The sequence below is a fragment of the Emydura macquarii genome, unplaced genomic scaffold (genome assembly GCF_026122565.2).
Source record: "Emydura macquarii macquarii isolate MOO-44397 ecotype Brisbane River unplaced genomic scaffold, CSIRO-AGI_Emac_v2 contig_1043, whole genome shotgun sequence".
In the NCBI taxonomy this organism is placed as follows: domain Eukaryota; kingdom Metazoa; phylum Chordata; order Testudines; family Chelidae; genus Emydura; species Emydura macquarii.
Window position 1 is genome coordinate 7,326,328 of NW_027131180.1, and position 13,998 is coordinate 7,340,325.

The following is a 13,998-nucleotide window of genomic DNA, read 5'->3' on the forward strand; positions in this document are numbered from 1 at the left end:
TCTTGTTTCTGACATTTACTAGCACAAGATGTTTCAGAAGAAGGTATAAGAAACCTCACAGCAGGCAAATGTGGGATAATTTGCCTCCAGTAAAAATCTCATCCTAATAATTAAAGATTGGTTTAGTGCTCTGAATCACTTCTGAAAATTGATAATAAAAGAGTTTGAGGTGACATGGTAGTGCTGCTCAATAAAACAGGACATGCCTTTTTAAAAATGGGTTATATAATCTGCTTCTTTGGTAAGCCTGTTTCTTTTCCTAGTAGAGATAGGGCCACAGATTTATACAAAAACATAGTAAAATAATAATAAATATTATATTTATAAATAATACGTAGCCCTGAAATAGTGCTTTTCATCTGCAGATCTCAATGTGCGTTAGGAAGAAGGGAAGTAGCTCTATTCCCATTTTACAGATGGGGAAAACCTAAGTGCATTTAGGTGAAGAGATTTCTCTTAGGTCACACAGCAGGCCAGAAACTAACTCCAGTGCTCTAGCCATTAAATTAGAAAATTAAAAGAACATATTTTTAATGCTGATGAAAGTAAATATTTTCTTATTAACTAAAATCAGTATTGCTTGCATAGTTTTGGGAAGCATGTAGTCTTGTTTACAAGTGTGGTTCTTCCATTCTTCAGTTAACTGATTAGTGGATTAACAGGGGCTTGCCTTGCATAAGAACATATTGTGGTGCATTCTTGTTAGGCTGGCTAATATGCTATGCTATTTGAACCTATTTTCTTTTAGTGCAAATAAATACTAAGAATCACTCTAAATGGCATCATGGCACACTCCTGGATCATCTATCAGAGACGTGTGCCAAAAATTGATACCTGCAGGATTTATCTGTCCTTATTTTCCTCTGTTCCTCTACAGCTCTCTCCAAACATTAGTCAACCAATCTGGAGGATCTCTGTGCTGGATAATACATTACTTTTTGCTGTTTGTTTCATTGCCACTGGAAGTACAGTAAAATATTTTTAATGTCAATAAGGGGAATCATTTCAGTATACTGGAGTAATTTCCCTCAACAATACCTTTTTCCCTTTACTTAGATTAAAGGCAAAGTTCCAATAAAACATTCATAACCATATACACGAAAGGACTCTAACAATCAGTTATTTATATAGTAGATTAGTTAGAGTAGTGGCAGAATGAATCTATAGGACCAGGTGAAAACCTGATGTCACATATAAAGTGAAGTTCATAGTTGCTTCTCATCTGTAGGCAGACATTGGTTCATGCCACAAAGCCATAGCAAGTGACACACACACGGGTCCTGCTGTAATGATCAACTGAGATGGCCTTGGAAGAACTATGTGGGTTGTATTGTTAAAATGTTTTAACAAACACCTTTCTATATAGCTAATGAAAAGGACCAACTGATCCACTGAGCAGAGCCAGGCACAGAGCAGGCATGTGTTGCCCAGGTTTATTTTGCAATAAGAGTTACAATACATGCAGCAAACTAATGTGCAAAGCAGAGAGCGCGGACGCTTTTGGCATACCAAGGCCTGAGTTTCTGATAAATGCACAACGACAATACACCCTCTAGAATTTTTAGCAAAATCCCTTGGGTCTGTATTTGCTTCTGCTGTTGTAGTAGATTAGCCTGACTAAAACTGAAATCCTAGTCACTCTATAGGACAACATATCACAGAGTCTTGGATGATTGCAGTGTGTGTGCGTCTGTGTCACACCACATTCCACATGGTTGAACAAGGAGGCCTGATGGGGTCCTGTCATTTCAGAAACTTTTGATGCACACATGAATTTTGTCCTGTTGAAGTCTTGGGAAGCCTGCGTTGGAGAGGGGGAAAGTGTTCTGTAGCTGAAGCAACAATCCACACAATTTACAGTGGCAGAGTGTTTGTTGCCTCTGATTCCAGGGATGAGACCTGAAACAGGAGGAGAACCTGCACTGTAGTCTTTGGAACTAATTAAATCAAATGCATCATTGGGGTAGCACACCGAGGTGCCAGAGGAATAAGGAACTAGTGATGTAAACATCAATAAATCTCCTACACCTTCCATCCCAGACCATGAAAACATGGAATAATTCCTACTTTTCTGGGATGGAGATGAATAGAAACAGCAATAGTCACGACAGTGGAGAAGTCAAGGAAGTAAAATGTTGACAAAATGTTAGCTACAATAAAATCATTAAAAAACAACTGAAGGAAGATTATTGTGGTTATTTGAAAAGCAAAACAAAACAGAAAACATACCTCTACTAATCAAAGTTACATGCTAATATTTGCAATCTATGAATAAGAGGTGAAAAATAATAATTATGCCATAGTAAATTCTTGGTCTGAGGAATTTATATTAGCAAAATGAATGGTTATCCCTTCATTTACTTAGGTTGAGAAATAAACAGAGCCTAATAAGGATAAATTAAACAGCAATAAAACAAGCAAGCTACACTCCTTACTTTTCTCTGCATGCCCAGTTAGAAATAAATAACTGTTTTCCCTGCTGGGAGATTAAAATGAACAGTGCTTTACAATCTCTCTTACTCACTCATTCTCGCTTTTCACCTCACAATCTCTCCTCCTATGCTCACAGCTCTTTTTTCTTGTACACAAAAGCTGACTTCCCAAATCATTAACCTCTCTACTGTCTCCTATCAATGTACTAATCTCCTCTAAAGCTAGGAACTCTGCATCTGGCATTCCGACTTCACTCAGTGCCCAGGGAATTTGATTCTGGCTACTGATCATTATGCAGGCTTGGGAATGTATGCCACTAACAAGCAGCCCTCTGTTCAAAAGTTTTCCAAACCTCTTAAAGGGGAAGCATTCCTTTCCTTCCTTCTCTCTAATTTATTGCACTTTTGTGACCAATAAAAATATGTGAGACCCTGTCTGTAGCATACATTTATTTCTGAATAAAACTATACAAACAAATAAAAAGTTTTCTGTCATTTATTGAAGAAATTTTCCATAAATTCTTCATATAAATAGTATATTAAAGAGAAAATATTCTGCATAGATAAAAGCCACTTAGATTCAGATGAAACTTTGCACACCTACAGATGCCAAGGCTCTGCCTATGTATTAAAGATGGCAGCTTGCTGTCCTCAATAAGTCCATTGAATGGGCAAAGTTTGGGCAACTTTGAAATAATGCATGTATTTTTGGGTAACTTGTCTCTCACAGGGTGCTGTCTGGTGCATCTCTGTAACTTTTATTGCCTTGAACTATAGTTATACTATGAAAAATGGCATCATGGAATTCCATATTTATTGCCTTTCAGTGACTCCTTTTGTATTTATGGATGGCCCACATAATTATCTGTGTTACAGCAGTTTGCAATTAATTGCAGAAATTATCCTTGCAACACCACATGAGGTCGGGAAGTATTTTAATCCTCATTTGAAATATGGGGAAATAAAGCAGAAAGAGAAATTAAGTTATTTGCTTAAAGTCTCATGGCGAATCTAAAGCTGATCCCAGATTTCCTAAGTTGCAGTCCAGTGCCTTAACTTTAAACCATCCCCATATTTGTCTTTCAATCTAGTCTTTGAAGTTTCTTCCATGATGTCTCTAAGCTTGGAAGACTCTCCTCCTTCCTTTTTTCAAATGAGTACTCTGACTTAATCAAAACCCTCTTTAAAACACACTGCTTCTGGAAAATTAAACAATAATCCACCACTGAAAGGAAAAGAACAAGATCTATATAAAAATGGTTTGAGATTGGATGTGTGCATCATACTCTGTCTTGTTTAGTTTATAAATGCCCTAGTACATGGGTTCTGTCTTCTCCTTAGAAGTGTACAGTGCTGAGCATCCTGAGTGTTCAACAAATAATTAATAGAAATTAGCACTTTACAGTGGTTCTTCCACATGCCTACAAATTCAATGATCTTTTTCTTATTTTAAACCACATTATATTTTTTCTCCTTCCTGAAAAAAAAGAAGTAAAAAAATGGAGCATTATGTACAGTGCAAAGTGGTGAGGGTAACATAAGCCCAGGCTCAAGCCTAACCCCCCTTGTATCTACACTGCAATTGCGCTATCCCAGGGCTTGGATCCAGAATCCTGTCTGCAGGACTGGAGGTCTGAGCTCAAATAAAGCTGGGACCCAGGGTCTGAGCCGTATTGCTTTGCCATGTAGCTGTAGCGCCACTTGACTCAGGTCCCAGGAGTCAGCCAGAAATATCCCACAATTCCATGGGACAACTTCCTTAGTCCTCTCTATCCCAGCAATCTGCGATCCACTCTACTGAAAATGGAAGCCATCTCTCCTTTGCAAACAGCAGCAGCTCAGGTCAGCATTAACTCATTCTCTTTGGATCAGTGATCTGCAAGCAGATGAACAGAGAACCACCTACGTTTGCAATGGAGAATGAATCAATCAAGCTTTTTGCAAAGGAAGCTGCTTCCTGTAAAGTTCAGGATGGGCAGTAAAGTTTTCCCACTGTCCTAAGAGTAGAGCAGCTACATTTTGAGGGAGGGGAGCTAGGGACTCTGGGATATGGTTACTTTGACTCAGGTCTGCACACTGCAGTGTGGACATCAGAGCCTTAGGTTAGAGCATGGGTTAAAAAAATGTAGGTGCTCAAGCCCAGGGTTCCCTAACATGGGTTGGCTGACTTGATCCCACTAACTCTGAGCTTCTGAGTTTACATTGCAGCATAGACATACCCTGAAAAGACAAGGGCCTTCATTCACTGAAGACAAATGATTTACACCAGTTTGACCCAATGAGTTCCGGGTTAAACGTTTTAGTTAATCAGGGTCTGTGAAATTTCTCTCCTTTACCATTTTATATTTTACTGATTCTGTATTCTTTGCTTGTTCAAAAGAAATTCAAGCAGAACTTAGAAAAGTGATAGCAAAATATTCTGTGGTTGCTAAAATCCAGAAGAAAATGTTATGAAGCAACGCTTAAATGCCTTCTCATTACCTTAGTTAGTTAATGGAATTGAATAGCCATATATATCTATTTATATATATATATATATATCTGTTTAAGAAGTTTGGATTCAGCCAAATATATCTCAAAACACAATACACCTGAAGAAACCTAAACAACTTTCAATTAACAACATACATCAATTCAATTCTTTAACTTTGCCACTGAAGGTTAAGTTGCACCTTGTTAGAGGTACAAGGCAAGACAAGGCAAGTTGAAGATCTTTCACATCTCTTGGTCAACTTAGCACTGGAAAAACTAGTGATGAAAATTGGAGCATGCCTCATTCACACATATCTGGTATCAAAGTAGGACCCTTAGTATATAAGGCCTCGATGAACATGGATGACATTTTAATGACTATCATTAAACTATCATTAAACTTCTAGAACTGTCAACACCATTGGTAATTTAGCAGACTACAAAATCTGCCAAAGATCAAAACTTATGTCCTGTTCCACACCAAATAGTCCCTTTGAAATAATCAAACAGATTACAAATTTGGATGTGGAACTATTTTTGACCTTTAAAAACTTTCTTTTGTGAATACCAATTCAATCTTAAAATAAAGAACATAGACCTAAAATCCTGTGTATCCATACAAATGTTCTTTATGGGCTATATCAACATTCTCATCTCCCGTTTCTGTTGTTCCCCTTGAACATATCATTGGAAATTTCAGCTCAGTTTTTTTTTCTCCACATAAACCAGATCTTCAACAGTTTTATCAATTTTAGTAAACAGTCAAGACTTCAACACAAAATACTTATGCCAGGGCTAAAAAGAGGTCTGGATGTAGCAGTTATTAATCTTTATCATCTTTTTTACCATAAGACACTAAGCTAGATGATATACAAATGTTCAGAATAATTATCCCTCTTTTTATCAGTCACAAGAAATATCATTGTTCCATACAGTTGTCTAAGTTACCTACCCCTTAAAAGGAAAAAAAAAATATTTATTTCACAGCATCCCTACTTCGGAATAACAGTTTTTTACACTGGCAAACTTAACTTGACAAACATTGGGAATCTCATAACATCCACTGTGTAAGATATGCTCACAGCAAATAAACTGAGCTTCCCCAAAGTGAAAAAGAAATATCAATTAGACTCATACCTCCCATTTTAGCAAATATTACAAGAATTCATATCTTCAATCCTAAAACACAAAGAAATCCTTTTGTCACATTTAGAAGATCTGGGGCCAGATGATCAACTGGTTTAAATCATCATTGTTCCATTGATGTAAATGGTGCTTCTCCCATTTAGACCAGACTCATCTTCGGAATCAAACCTCATTTTGCAGGCAGTGACCACAAATTCATTCAATATCATTATACTAATCTGCACCAGCCCAGAGGAAATGCAGGGAAGACACTAATCTTATCTTGCCAAATAAAATCTAGGTCCGGGTACATGGCACATAATTACTTTTCTATTGTATTAATGAAATTTACTTTTGCTTATATGCATTCTTTGTCAATCAAATACTATATCTCAAGACTGATTTTTTTGTTTGTTTATAATAGTTGTTAGTGCACTCGTATTTATTTCCTTTCCCTAAAAATATGTGATAATTACTTTGCAGATTACAGACCCAAGAATATAAAATGTTAGACCACTTTCTACTTGTGCTAATTGTTTTTAAATTTCTGTATTGGAGAAATTAATTTATTAAGGATAAAAAAAAATCTTTTGCAAAGATTTACTTAATTGGGACATGATGCTGCAGTCATGGAATTCTGCCTGAGTAGAATGATCAATGGATAAAGGATTGATCCAAAACAGTCAACTGGCTCTAGCCATCAACATATTTAATATCTTAATAAAAACTCTTCAGAGAATTTATTTTTAGTAGTTTATCAAACTAATTATTTATGCAGTCACATTAGAACACTGACAATTTAGGAGTCGGGAAAAAAAGAAACCTATTTCTTATTTATGGAGCTTGCTACCTTGATTGATGATAATCTTCCAATATACAGAACTGAATATGATACTGTTTTAGATTCTGTGCAATATTATTCAATTCTTCTGACAATATGTTTAGTAAACATTACTTTTAAATGTAGTTAACATTTATTCTAAAACGTTTTAAGAGGACCATATGTAATAAAAACGATCATTTTGTGATGATGGCGCACACTCGTCTGTGCCACAGATGGAGAAAGTAATTGTGTTTGATAGCTATTTCCATGTTAATGTTGTACATTAAAGTATTAAAAAATGTGCCAGTAATTTGGAAACAAATAAGGCCAATTGGACTATGCCTATGGATGCTATTTAATACCGCAATATAGTCTACGAATGGCTAAAAGACGTCTGCTTTCTAAAGCTAACTTTTGTAGTGGCCATTTATCTGTCACACAAGGATGTCAGCGATAGGCACCCAGGATAAAAAAGCCAAACAACCAAAACACTCCCCTCAAAACCCTCCAAAACAAAAAACCCCCCACCTATTTGTAAGGGTTTTTGTTCAATTATATACTACCAAAATAAAGAAACTAAAAGCGAAGAAGAGCGCCTTTCCCCTCTATCCCAAAATATATGGTAGTTCTCATGAAAGATGCAGGATTGGCAGCCTGGGAGATGATCAAGTTGGACTTCATCCACAGAATGGGTACAGTACAGTTTATGGCAGCCTTAGCTTCCCCACATTGCCCCAAGGTGCCTCATGCCTAATCTGGAGCAAGAGAGAGGGTAATTTAGCCCTGAGTCAGAAAAGCACATAAGTGCATGCTTAAATCCATTTCTATTTAGCAAAACGCTTAATCATGTGCTTAAATCTCACTGACATCAACGAGAAAAGGTGGGTGAGGTGATATCTTTTATTGGACCAATTTCTGTTGGTGAGAGAAACGAGCTTTCAAGCTCACACAGAATTCTTCAGGGAAACAGAGGATGTTATCTCACCCACCTTGTGTCCCTGATATCTTGGGACCGAGACGGCTATGACAACACGGCATATTGACATCAGTGGCATTTAAGCATGTGCTTTGCTGAGCTGGGACTTAATATTCATGCACTGTGCCCAGCAACCCTTGACCTTTCTGGTAAGACTATCAAGAGAAGTAGCAATTGATGACAATTGTGATTTTTTTTTCTGAGATGTGGACACCTGTCCAATAAGGAGCTGGATTTAGCTCACTAACTCATATCACACAGCCAATGTAGAGCAGTTGGATCATAAATTTTTTTTTTTGGCCATTACTATTCTGGTCTGACTGTGAAACAACCACCTCGGATTGAAGGTCTTTGTATCTCAATGTCAAGACTCTCAGCTTTCCAGTTCACCAAGAAAAAACACATTTTAAACCAATCTTTCCCCCCTGCAACTTCTCTCTCATATAGGTGATTGGACATGATTCTCCTTTCACTTACACCAGTGTGAAATCAGTACTAACTTCACTGAAGTCAGTGGAATTGCACTAGTGTAAAAATGGTATATCTATGAAAGCAGAATTAGAACAATTACATTTAAAGAACCTTTAATCATTTTTATTGGCAAAAGAAGTTCTTTACCTTTAATTGTTTTAAGCACATGAAAGCATCAGAAATCAGTGTTCAACCATCCTATCACAAAGTAATGACTCTGGTTCCTTATGTGTTCCAAAGAAAAAGTTTAAAGATGTTTAAAAATTACCATGGCTCTTGCAAGGATGGGAAGGAGGGAAAGTTGTGGGTAAGCAGCATAATAAATTCCATCCAACTGTCTACTGGTGGGAGTGTTGAAATAAATAAATGATCAAAAATAATCTAATTAAAAAGCAAAACAAAACAGGAAAATCAGGATGAGTGTTTGAAAAACAGATCAATCTCAGCAAAACAAGCAATATAAATACAGCAAGGTGATTAAAATGCAGAAACTTATTTATTATACATTAGTTAGATCAAAGCTTCTCAGTAATAACAAGGCATTGATCTGAGGTTGCCACCTGTCTGTTTTCACTTGCAGCTGGAATCTGCCAGGTGAAGCCTCGCAAAAGGTTGTCAATGCAAATTATATTGGAGAGTAGTTTTGGTTAAAATAAAAAACTTTTTTCTTGTGTTACACTTATCATTCACCAGTGAAACTGCCACTGTCTCAACAAAAATGAGACTGTGGAGCCCTAAGATGGGCTTCCAAAAGATAAGAATAAAGGTAAATCCTACTTGCTGAATCACATCAGATACTATGGTAACATGGGTGTTATAAGAACTTGAAGAGAAAAGAATAGCATGCACTTTAGAAAGTATATTTTGGAGCTTTATCTTTGGGATCAAATGCATACAGGTTTGCAATAGGTAGAGCTAAGGGAGGGCATACAGATGGTGAATATCATGCCCAGGGGCAGTGTGTCCAGGGGAACAAAAAAATCCATTGCTTGGTTTTATAGTTGGGGCAGAGGTTTATGTTCAGGAAAACAGTAAGGGGCATGACTATATGCAGTATCTAATTTTTCTTCTTTTTTTAGCAGGTTTTCCAAAAAGGGAAAAAATAGGAAATTTTTGTGTATGTATACATAAAAATATGTGTTTTGGGGGATGAGCCAGTAAAAGGAAAACTGAAGGTAGGAAGAAATTTTTATACTGCAACTAAGCAAGCTTCTTAGATTAGATTCTTTCTGAACCAATGAACCTGCTGCACATCTCACGATACAGACAAATAGAGTCTAGGATGTGGTAGTGTCAGTGCAGTAGTGGAAGGCTTGTGGGTACAAACTTAATTCTTGGCAAGCTAGGGTCCAAATCTTCTTCACACTAACCTGATGCACACTAACTGTCCATGTGGACCCTGCTGCCATGCACTACAAGTTCTGTAGTGAGATCTACCCTGCTTTGAAACGGGACTACACTAGGGAACTTTTAGTGTGTAGCATCAGAGTTTACACAAATGCTTAGTGTGCAACAGGGTAATTCAATTTACACCCCAATGTGCTGTGAACTAATTGTTCATATATACAAGCCCTAAGGCTGCTATGACTTTAAATGAATACATAAGACATATATACATGTATATATACACATGTGTATTGTGTATATGAGCAATCAGAAAGATGTAAAAGTTGACTAATATTTGAAGGGTGTGGACAACAAAGAGGGAGGGAAATTTTTTTGGACGTGTATATGTGTGTCAGTATGAAATCAAACAACATTTATTTAGAAATACACTGTGGAAGTATCTGCCAGGGAAGTGGTGGGAGTCCCATCATTTGAATAATTTAAAACCAGACTGACCAAAGTACAAGAGAGTACAACACGAAGCACACGCTGCAATGGCCGTGTAAAGGATATGGTCTGATAGAACTTTTTCTTTGCTTATTTCTGGAATGGTGAACAAATCTACAAAAGCAAAGCTGTACAAAGGGTTTTGTACTTGGCTTGCTTTAGGGACTACAAATAGAGATTCAGGTTTTGCGAACAGCAAATGCTTACTCTTTTGGCACGGATATGAAAAACCATGGTAGAGAAAAGAAGACAGTGAGTTCCAGACTCTCATCTCATTTACACTCCAGTAAATCAGGAGTAACTTCACTGAAGTCAATGGGGCAGATTCCTGGGGCCAGTCAAGCAGTTTATGGCACAAGAACTACAACTGTATACTGTCCTCCCCTGGGATTGACTGGGGACTGAATTGGTCCTGGCGTAATTTAGAGCAGTCCAGGGACTGCTCTGCCAGCCTGAGATTATTGAAACGTGCTCCACTGTGGCCTTTTGCCTTGCAATCCGAAACACCTGGTGATAGGGGTTGGGGGGAGAGAAAGGGAGTAGAGTGAGTCACATACAGCCAGCTTTACATCAGGGGAATCTCCAGCTGCCCTGATCCCTTTTGTGCCGCTGTGGTTAAATGTGTGTAAAACCATTAAGAAAGGAGAATCCGGCTCTTAGGCTTGGACACTAGGTGAGTTTACAATGAGACAATGAAGGTCACAGATGCTGGTATGAAACATCACCCATATCCTTGCTTTCCTATGGAATCTAGTGTTGGTGTAACAGGACGCATACTGCGCATTGCTTAATAACAACTTAGAAAGAAACCTCAGCAGTGGTAAGATAGTTGTGAAGCATTCCAAATTGTTTTGACTGTGTCATGCTGGTAATAAAAAAAAGAAATGAAGTTTGAGAGAGTAAGTAACAGGTAGCCATTTAAAAAATAAATAAAGCGAAGTGCAATTATGATGAGAAAAATAACTTTTTGGTCTTTCACATCTATCCCTCCATCCACAGCTTGTGTCAGATAGCTCAGTTTTGACATCAAAATCATTTTTTAAACTACCAGTATCACAAGTTCAACTCAGTTTTTGAAAATTTCAGCTTCATAAATCACCACCAGTAAAAAAAAAAGTGGTGGGAATCGGAATTTTGCTGTAATTTTGATGATGCCTAAAACAGACTAAAGTTGCTCTTTTGCAACTACATCCTATTAACCAATAGACTCAGTGGTAGGAATCTGTTTTTGTCGATATTAGTTGGAAGGCATCAGGTATTGAAAGCATCAACCATAGTGTGACAGATGCATCAATTTCCTGCAATATATTTGGGAGAACTTTTTGAATTAAATTTGAATAGCTTTGTCATCCATTGTAATATTAAGTTTTATGTATTAGTATCAGGTATGTAACTTCTCTAGGGGAAAACATGGCCAATGTAAACCCTGGGAACTCCAATGAGCTTTAAAGGACTATTTTAAATAATGTGCCAGACAAGAAGGAACTTTTGGGATAAAGAACATTAAGTTGATTTCCTAGAAAACACGTGGGGTGAGAGGAATGTAAATTCCCACCTCCAGAGCCAACCTTTTAAAGCTACAACCTGAGGAAAGAACCTATTTTCTGCTGATTACCTGTTCCTGGAATCCAAGGATCAAAGGCCCCAGCTGTATAAAGACTCACAGGGGTGCTTGTTCTAAGCTAATAACTGTTGTGAACTTGTAACCACGAAAAAACCTTTGGTGGGGTTTGAAGGACAGATCACCTACTTGCCAAAGCCCTTGATGGATTTGAAGATGCTCTCTGGAAAGCTCATTAGAGTGGGAGTAAGTTATTTTATTGTTTTAATGTTTTAGCAGCAATGCTTTCACCTTCACAATAAATGTGCTTGCTTAGAAGGAGCTTATGTGGTAACTTATAACTGTGTGGTAACTTATGTGGTAATTTATAACTGTGGACAATTATGCTGTCTATAGCCTATGAGGAGAAAACAAAGTGCAGATACAGGCTGTTTACACTATCTGGTTTCCTGGGGAACTTTCAGGGTAGGCAGGGAACTGTGCAGACTGGAAAATGCCCAATCAGGAAGAGAGATGCAGGTCTCTGACCAAGGGGAGGAGGATACTTCAGAAATAGAAATGCAAGTTTTTAAATTTGATAACTTTAAGTCTCAGCATTGAAAAGAACTATGAAAGATATTCAGATTTAGGGTGAGGCTTAATTGTACAGGACAGTAAGCATTAAACTGTTTAGTTTTCATGAGTTATGGCTTCAATGAAAGTTATTCTGTTATTAAGATACTCCATTGCACTAATGAATGTATTTGGGCAGATCAACTCAGAGAATGATGCAAAATATCATTTTTCAGCCTGGGACAATGGAATATGAAGGAAAAGAAAAGAACAGAAAATAATAGATGTTTAGAAAACAACTGACAAGGAAGAAAAAGGGAAACAAGTTAGCGGAGCTGAGAAATTAACCTGACCTAACAAAAAGGTGCTTGTGTAAAGGAAGAAGAATAAATGGTTGAAACAATGTGAGCATATAAAGAAGTTTCAGAACCTCAATCAATAGTCACACTAACTCTCTACGGCTTCATAGCATGCCAGGTGTTGAATCACAAAAGCCCTTACATCTGTCCCGCTTGGGCAGCATTCTTGAGAACACAACAACCATTTTTCTTAAGTTACACATCCAACAATATCATTTCTTATGTTCTTCCAACTATACCGGCTTGGTGGGTTGAAAAATTAATCAGCATGACTGGGAGAGCAGGTACTCACAAGACAATCTCTGTATTAAAATGTCCATGCTACGAAAATGTTGGAGAACTCCCGATTTAATGTGTTTAACCTCCAGCTTTTGAAAAACAAGCGGTTTTTACTAATTAAAGTATCTCTTATGCAAAAATCTGCAAAGTAGGATATTATAGGAGGGTGGAGGGGAAAAGGTGACTGCTTCTGTGGAAAACTAAAGGAGAGGCTGAGAAAATAGGATTGAAACATTCAGTTACCGTTAATCTGTTGTTACTACTGGTTGGACACACATATTGCATTAGAATAGCAATTTTCTCTAATTCCGCCCCCCCCCCCGAAAAAGAAGTTGGCATCTGAGGGCCAAACTGCTTCTGCTTTAGTGGTGCAATGCATGTTGCTTGAATGAGGCAGGTGCAGGCAGAATGCCTCAGGGAGCACTGAGGTTATGTGCTGTGGAGTGTATAGTGCTCCTGCTGAAGGTGCAGAATGTGATCCCCCAGCTACCAAATCCTGGGAAACAAGACCTGCCCCCAGCCCAATTGGTCAGACCCTCTTTGAGCTGCCAGACACAACAGCCAGCAGCAGACTTCTTTCCAACTCAAGGGCATCTGAGTATCAGCGTTCTGCTTGGGCCCTCTTTAGGTGTGAAATACGAAATACAGCAGAGGAGATCCTGCCTGCACTATTTCCCCTTCTCTCCCCTTCCTACTCATGCAAGACAAGCCAGGACTGAATACTATATCAGTTTATAATTTATGTGCTAGTACTGCTATTTGTCAGAAAAAATGGAATATAAGCATCTTATTTTAAAAAGCCCAAACAGAGCTTGGTATAACATGCATAATAGACCCCACTTGATGGGATGTGAGGATCCTTCTGTTTGGCGGGTACGATTTCCTCAGACTCAACAGAATCCTTTAGTGAGTATGGATTCTCTGGCACCCAGTGAGAGACTTCATACAAAACCGTATTGGTGAGCAGCAGGCTGGCAATGAATAAAGGCTGCTCAGGAGGTCGGACATGCACAGCTGTAGAGATTATGAAATGTAGCTTGTGTAGGGAGAAAAAAACTCATCATAAATCTCCAAAACCCTGAACAGCCACATTCAGCTGAATATGTTTATTTTAC

At 37.9% G+C, this 13,998-nt stretch overlaps 1 protein-coding gene across 24 annotated transcripts in view; it reads right to left on the bottom strand.

Moving 5' to 3' along the window:
• The window catches only part of DMD (dystrophin), a 1,854,857-nt gene that overhangs the window by 108,830 nt on the left and 1,732,029 nt on the right, over positions 1 to 13,998 (bottom strand). For 2 of the 24 annotated variants that reach the window (XM_067545085.1, XM_067545083.1), the window contains one exon: positions 1,433 to 1,801. The exons of 20 other annotated variants lie outside the window; for them this stretch is intronic. In XM_067545085.1, coding sequence (XP_067401186.1) covers positions 1,749 to 1,801 — 53 coding nt within the window. In that variant the 3' untranslated portion in view covers positions 1,433 to 1,748. Of the gene's footprint in view, positions 1 to 1,432; positions 1,802 to 8,475; positions 8,681 to 13,998 lie in introns of those variants that run through there. 2 more of the 24 variants (XM_067545089.1, XM_067545084.1) reach the window with 1 other exon arrangement.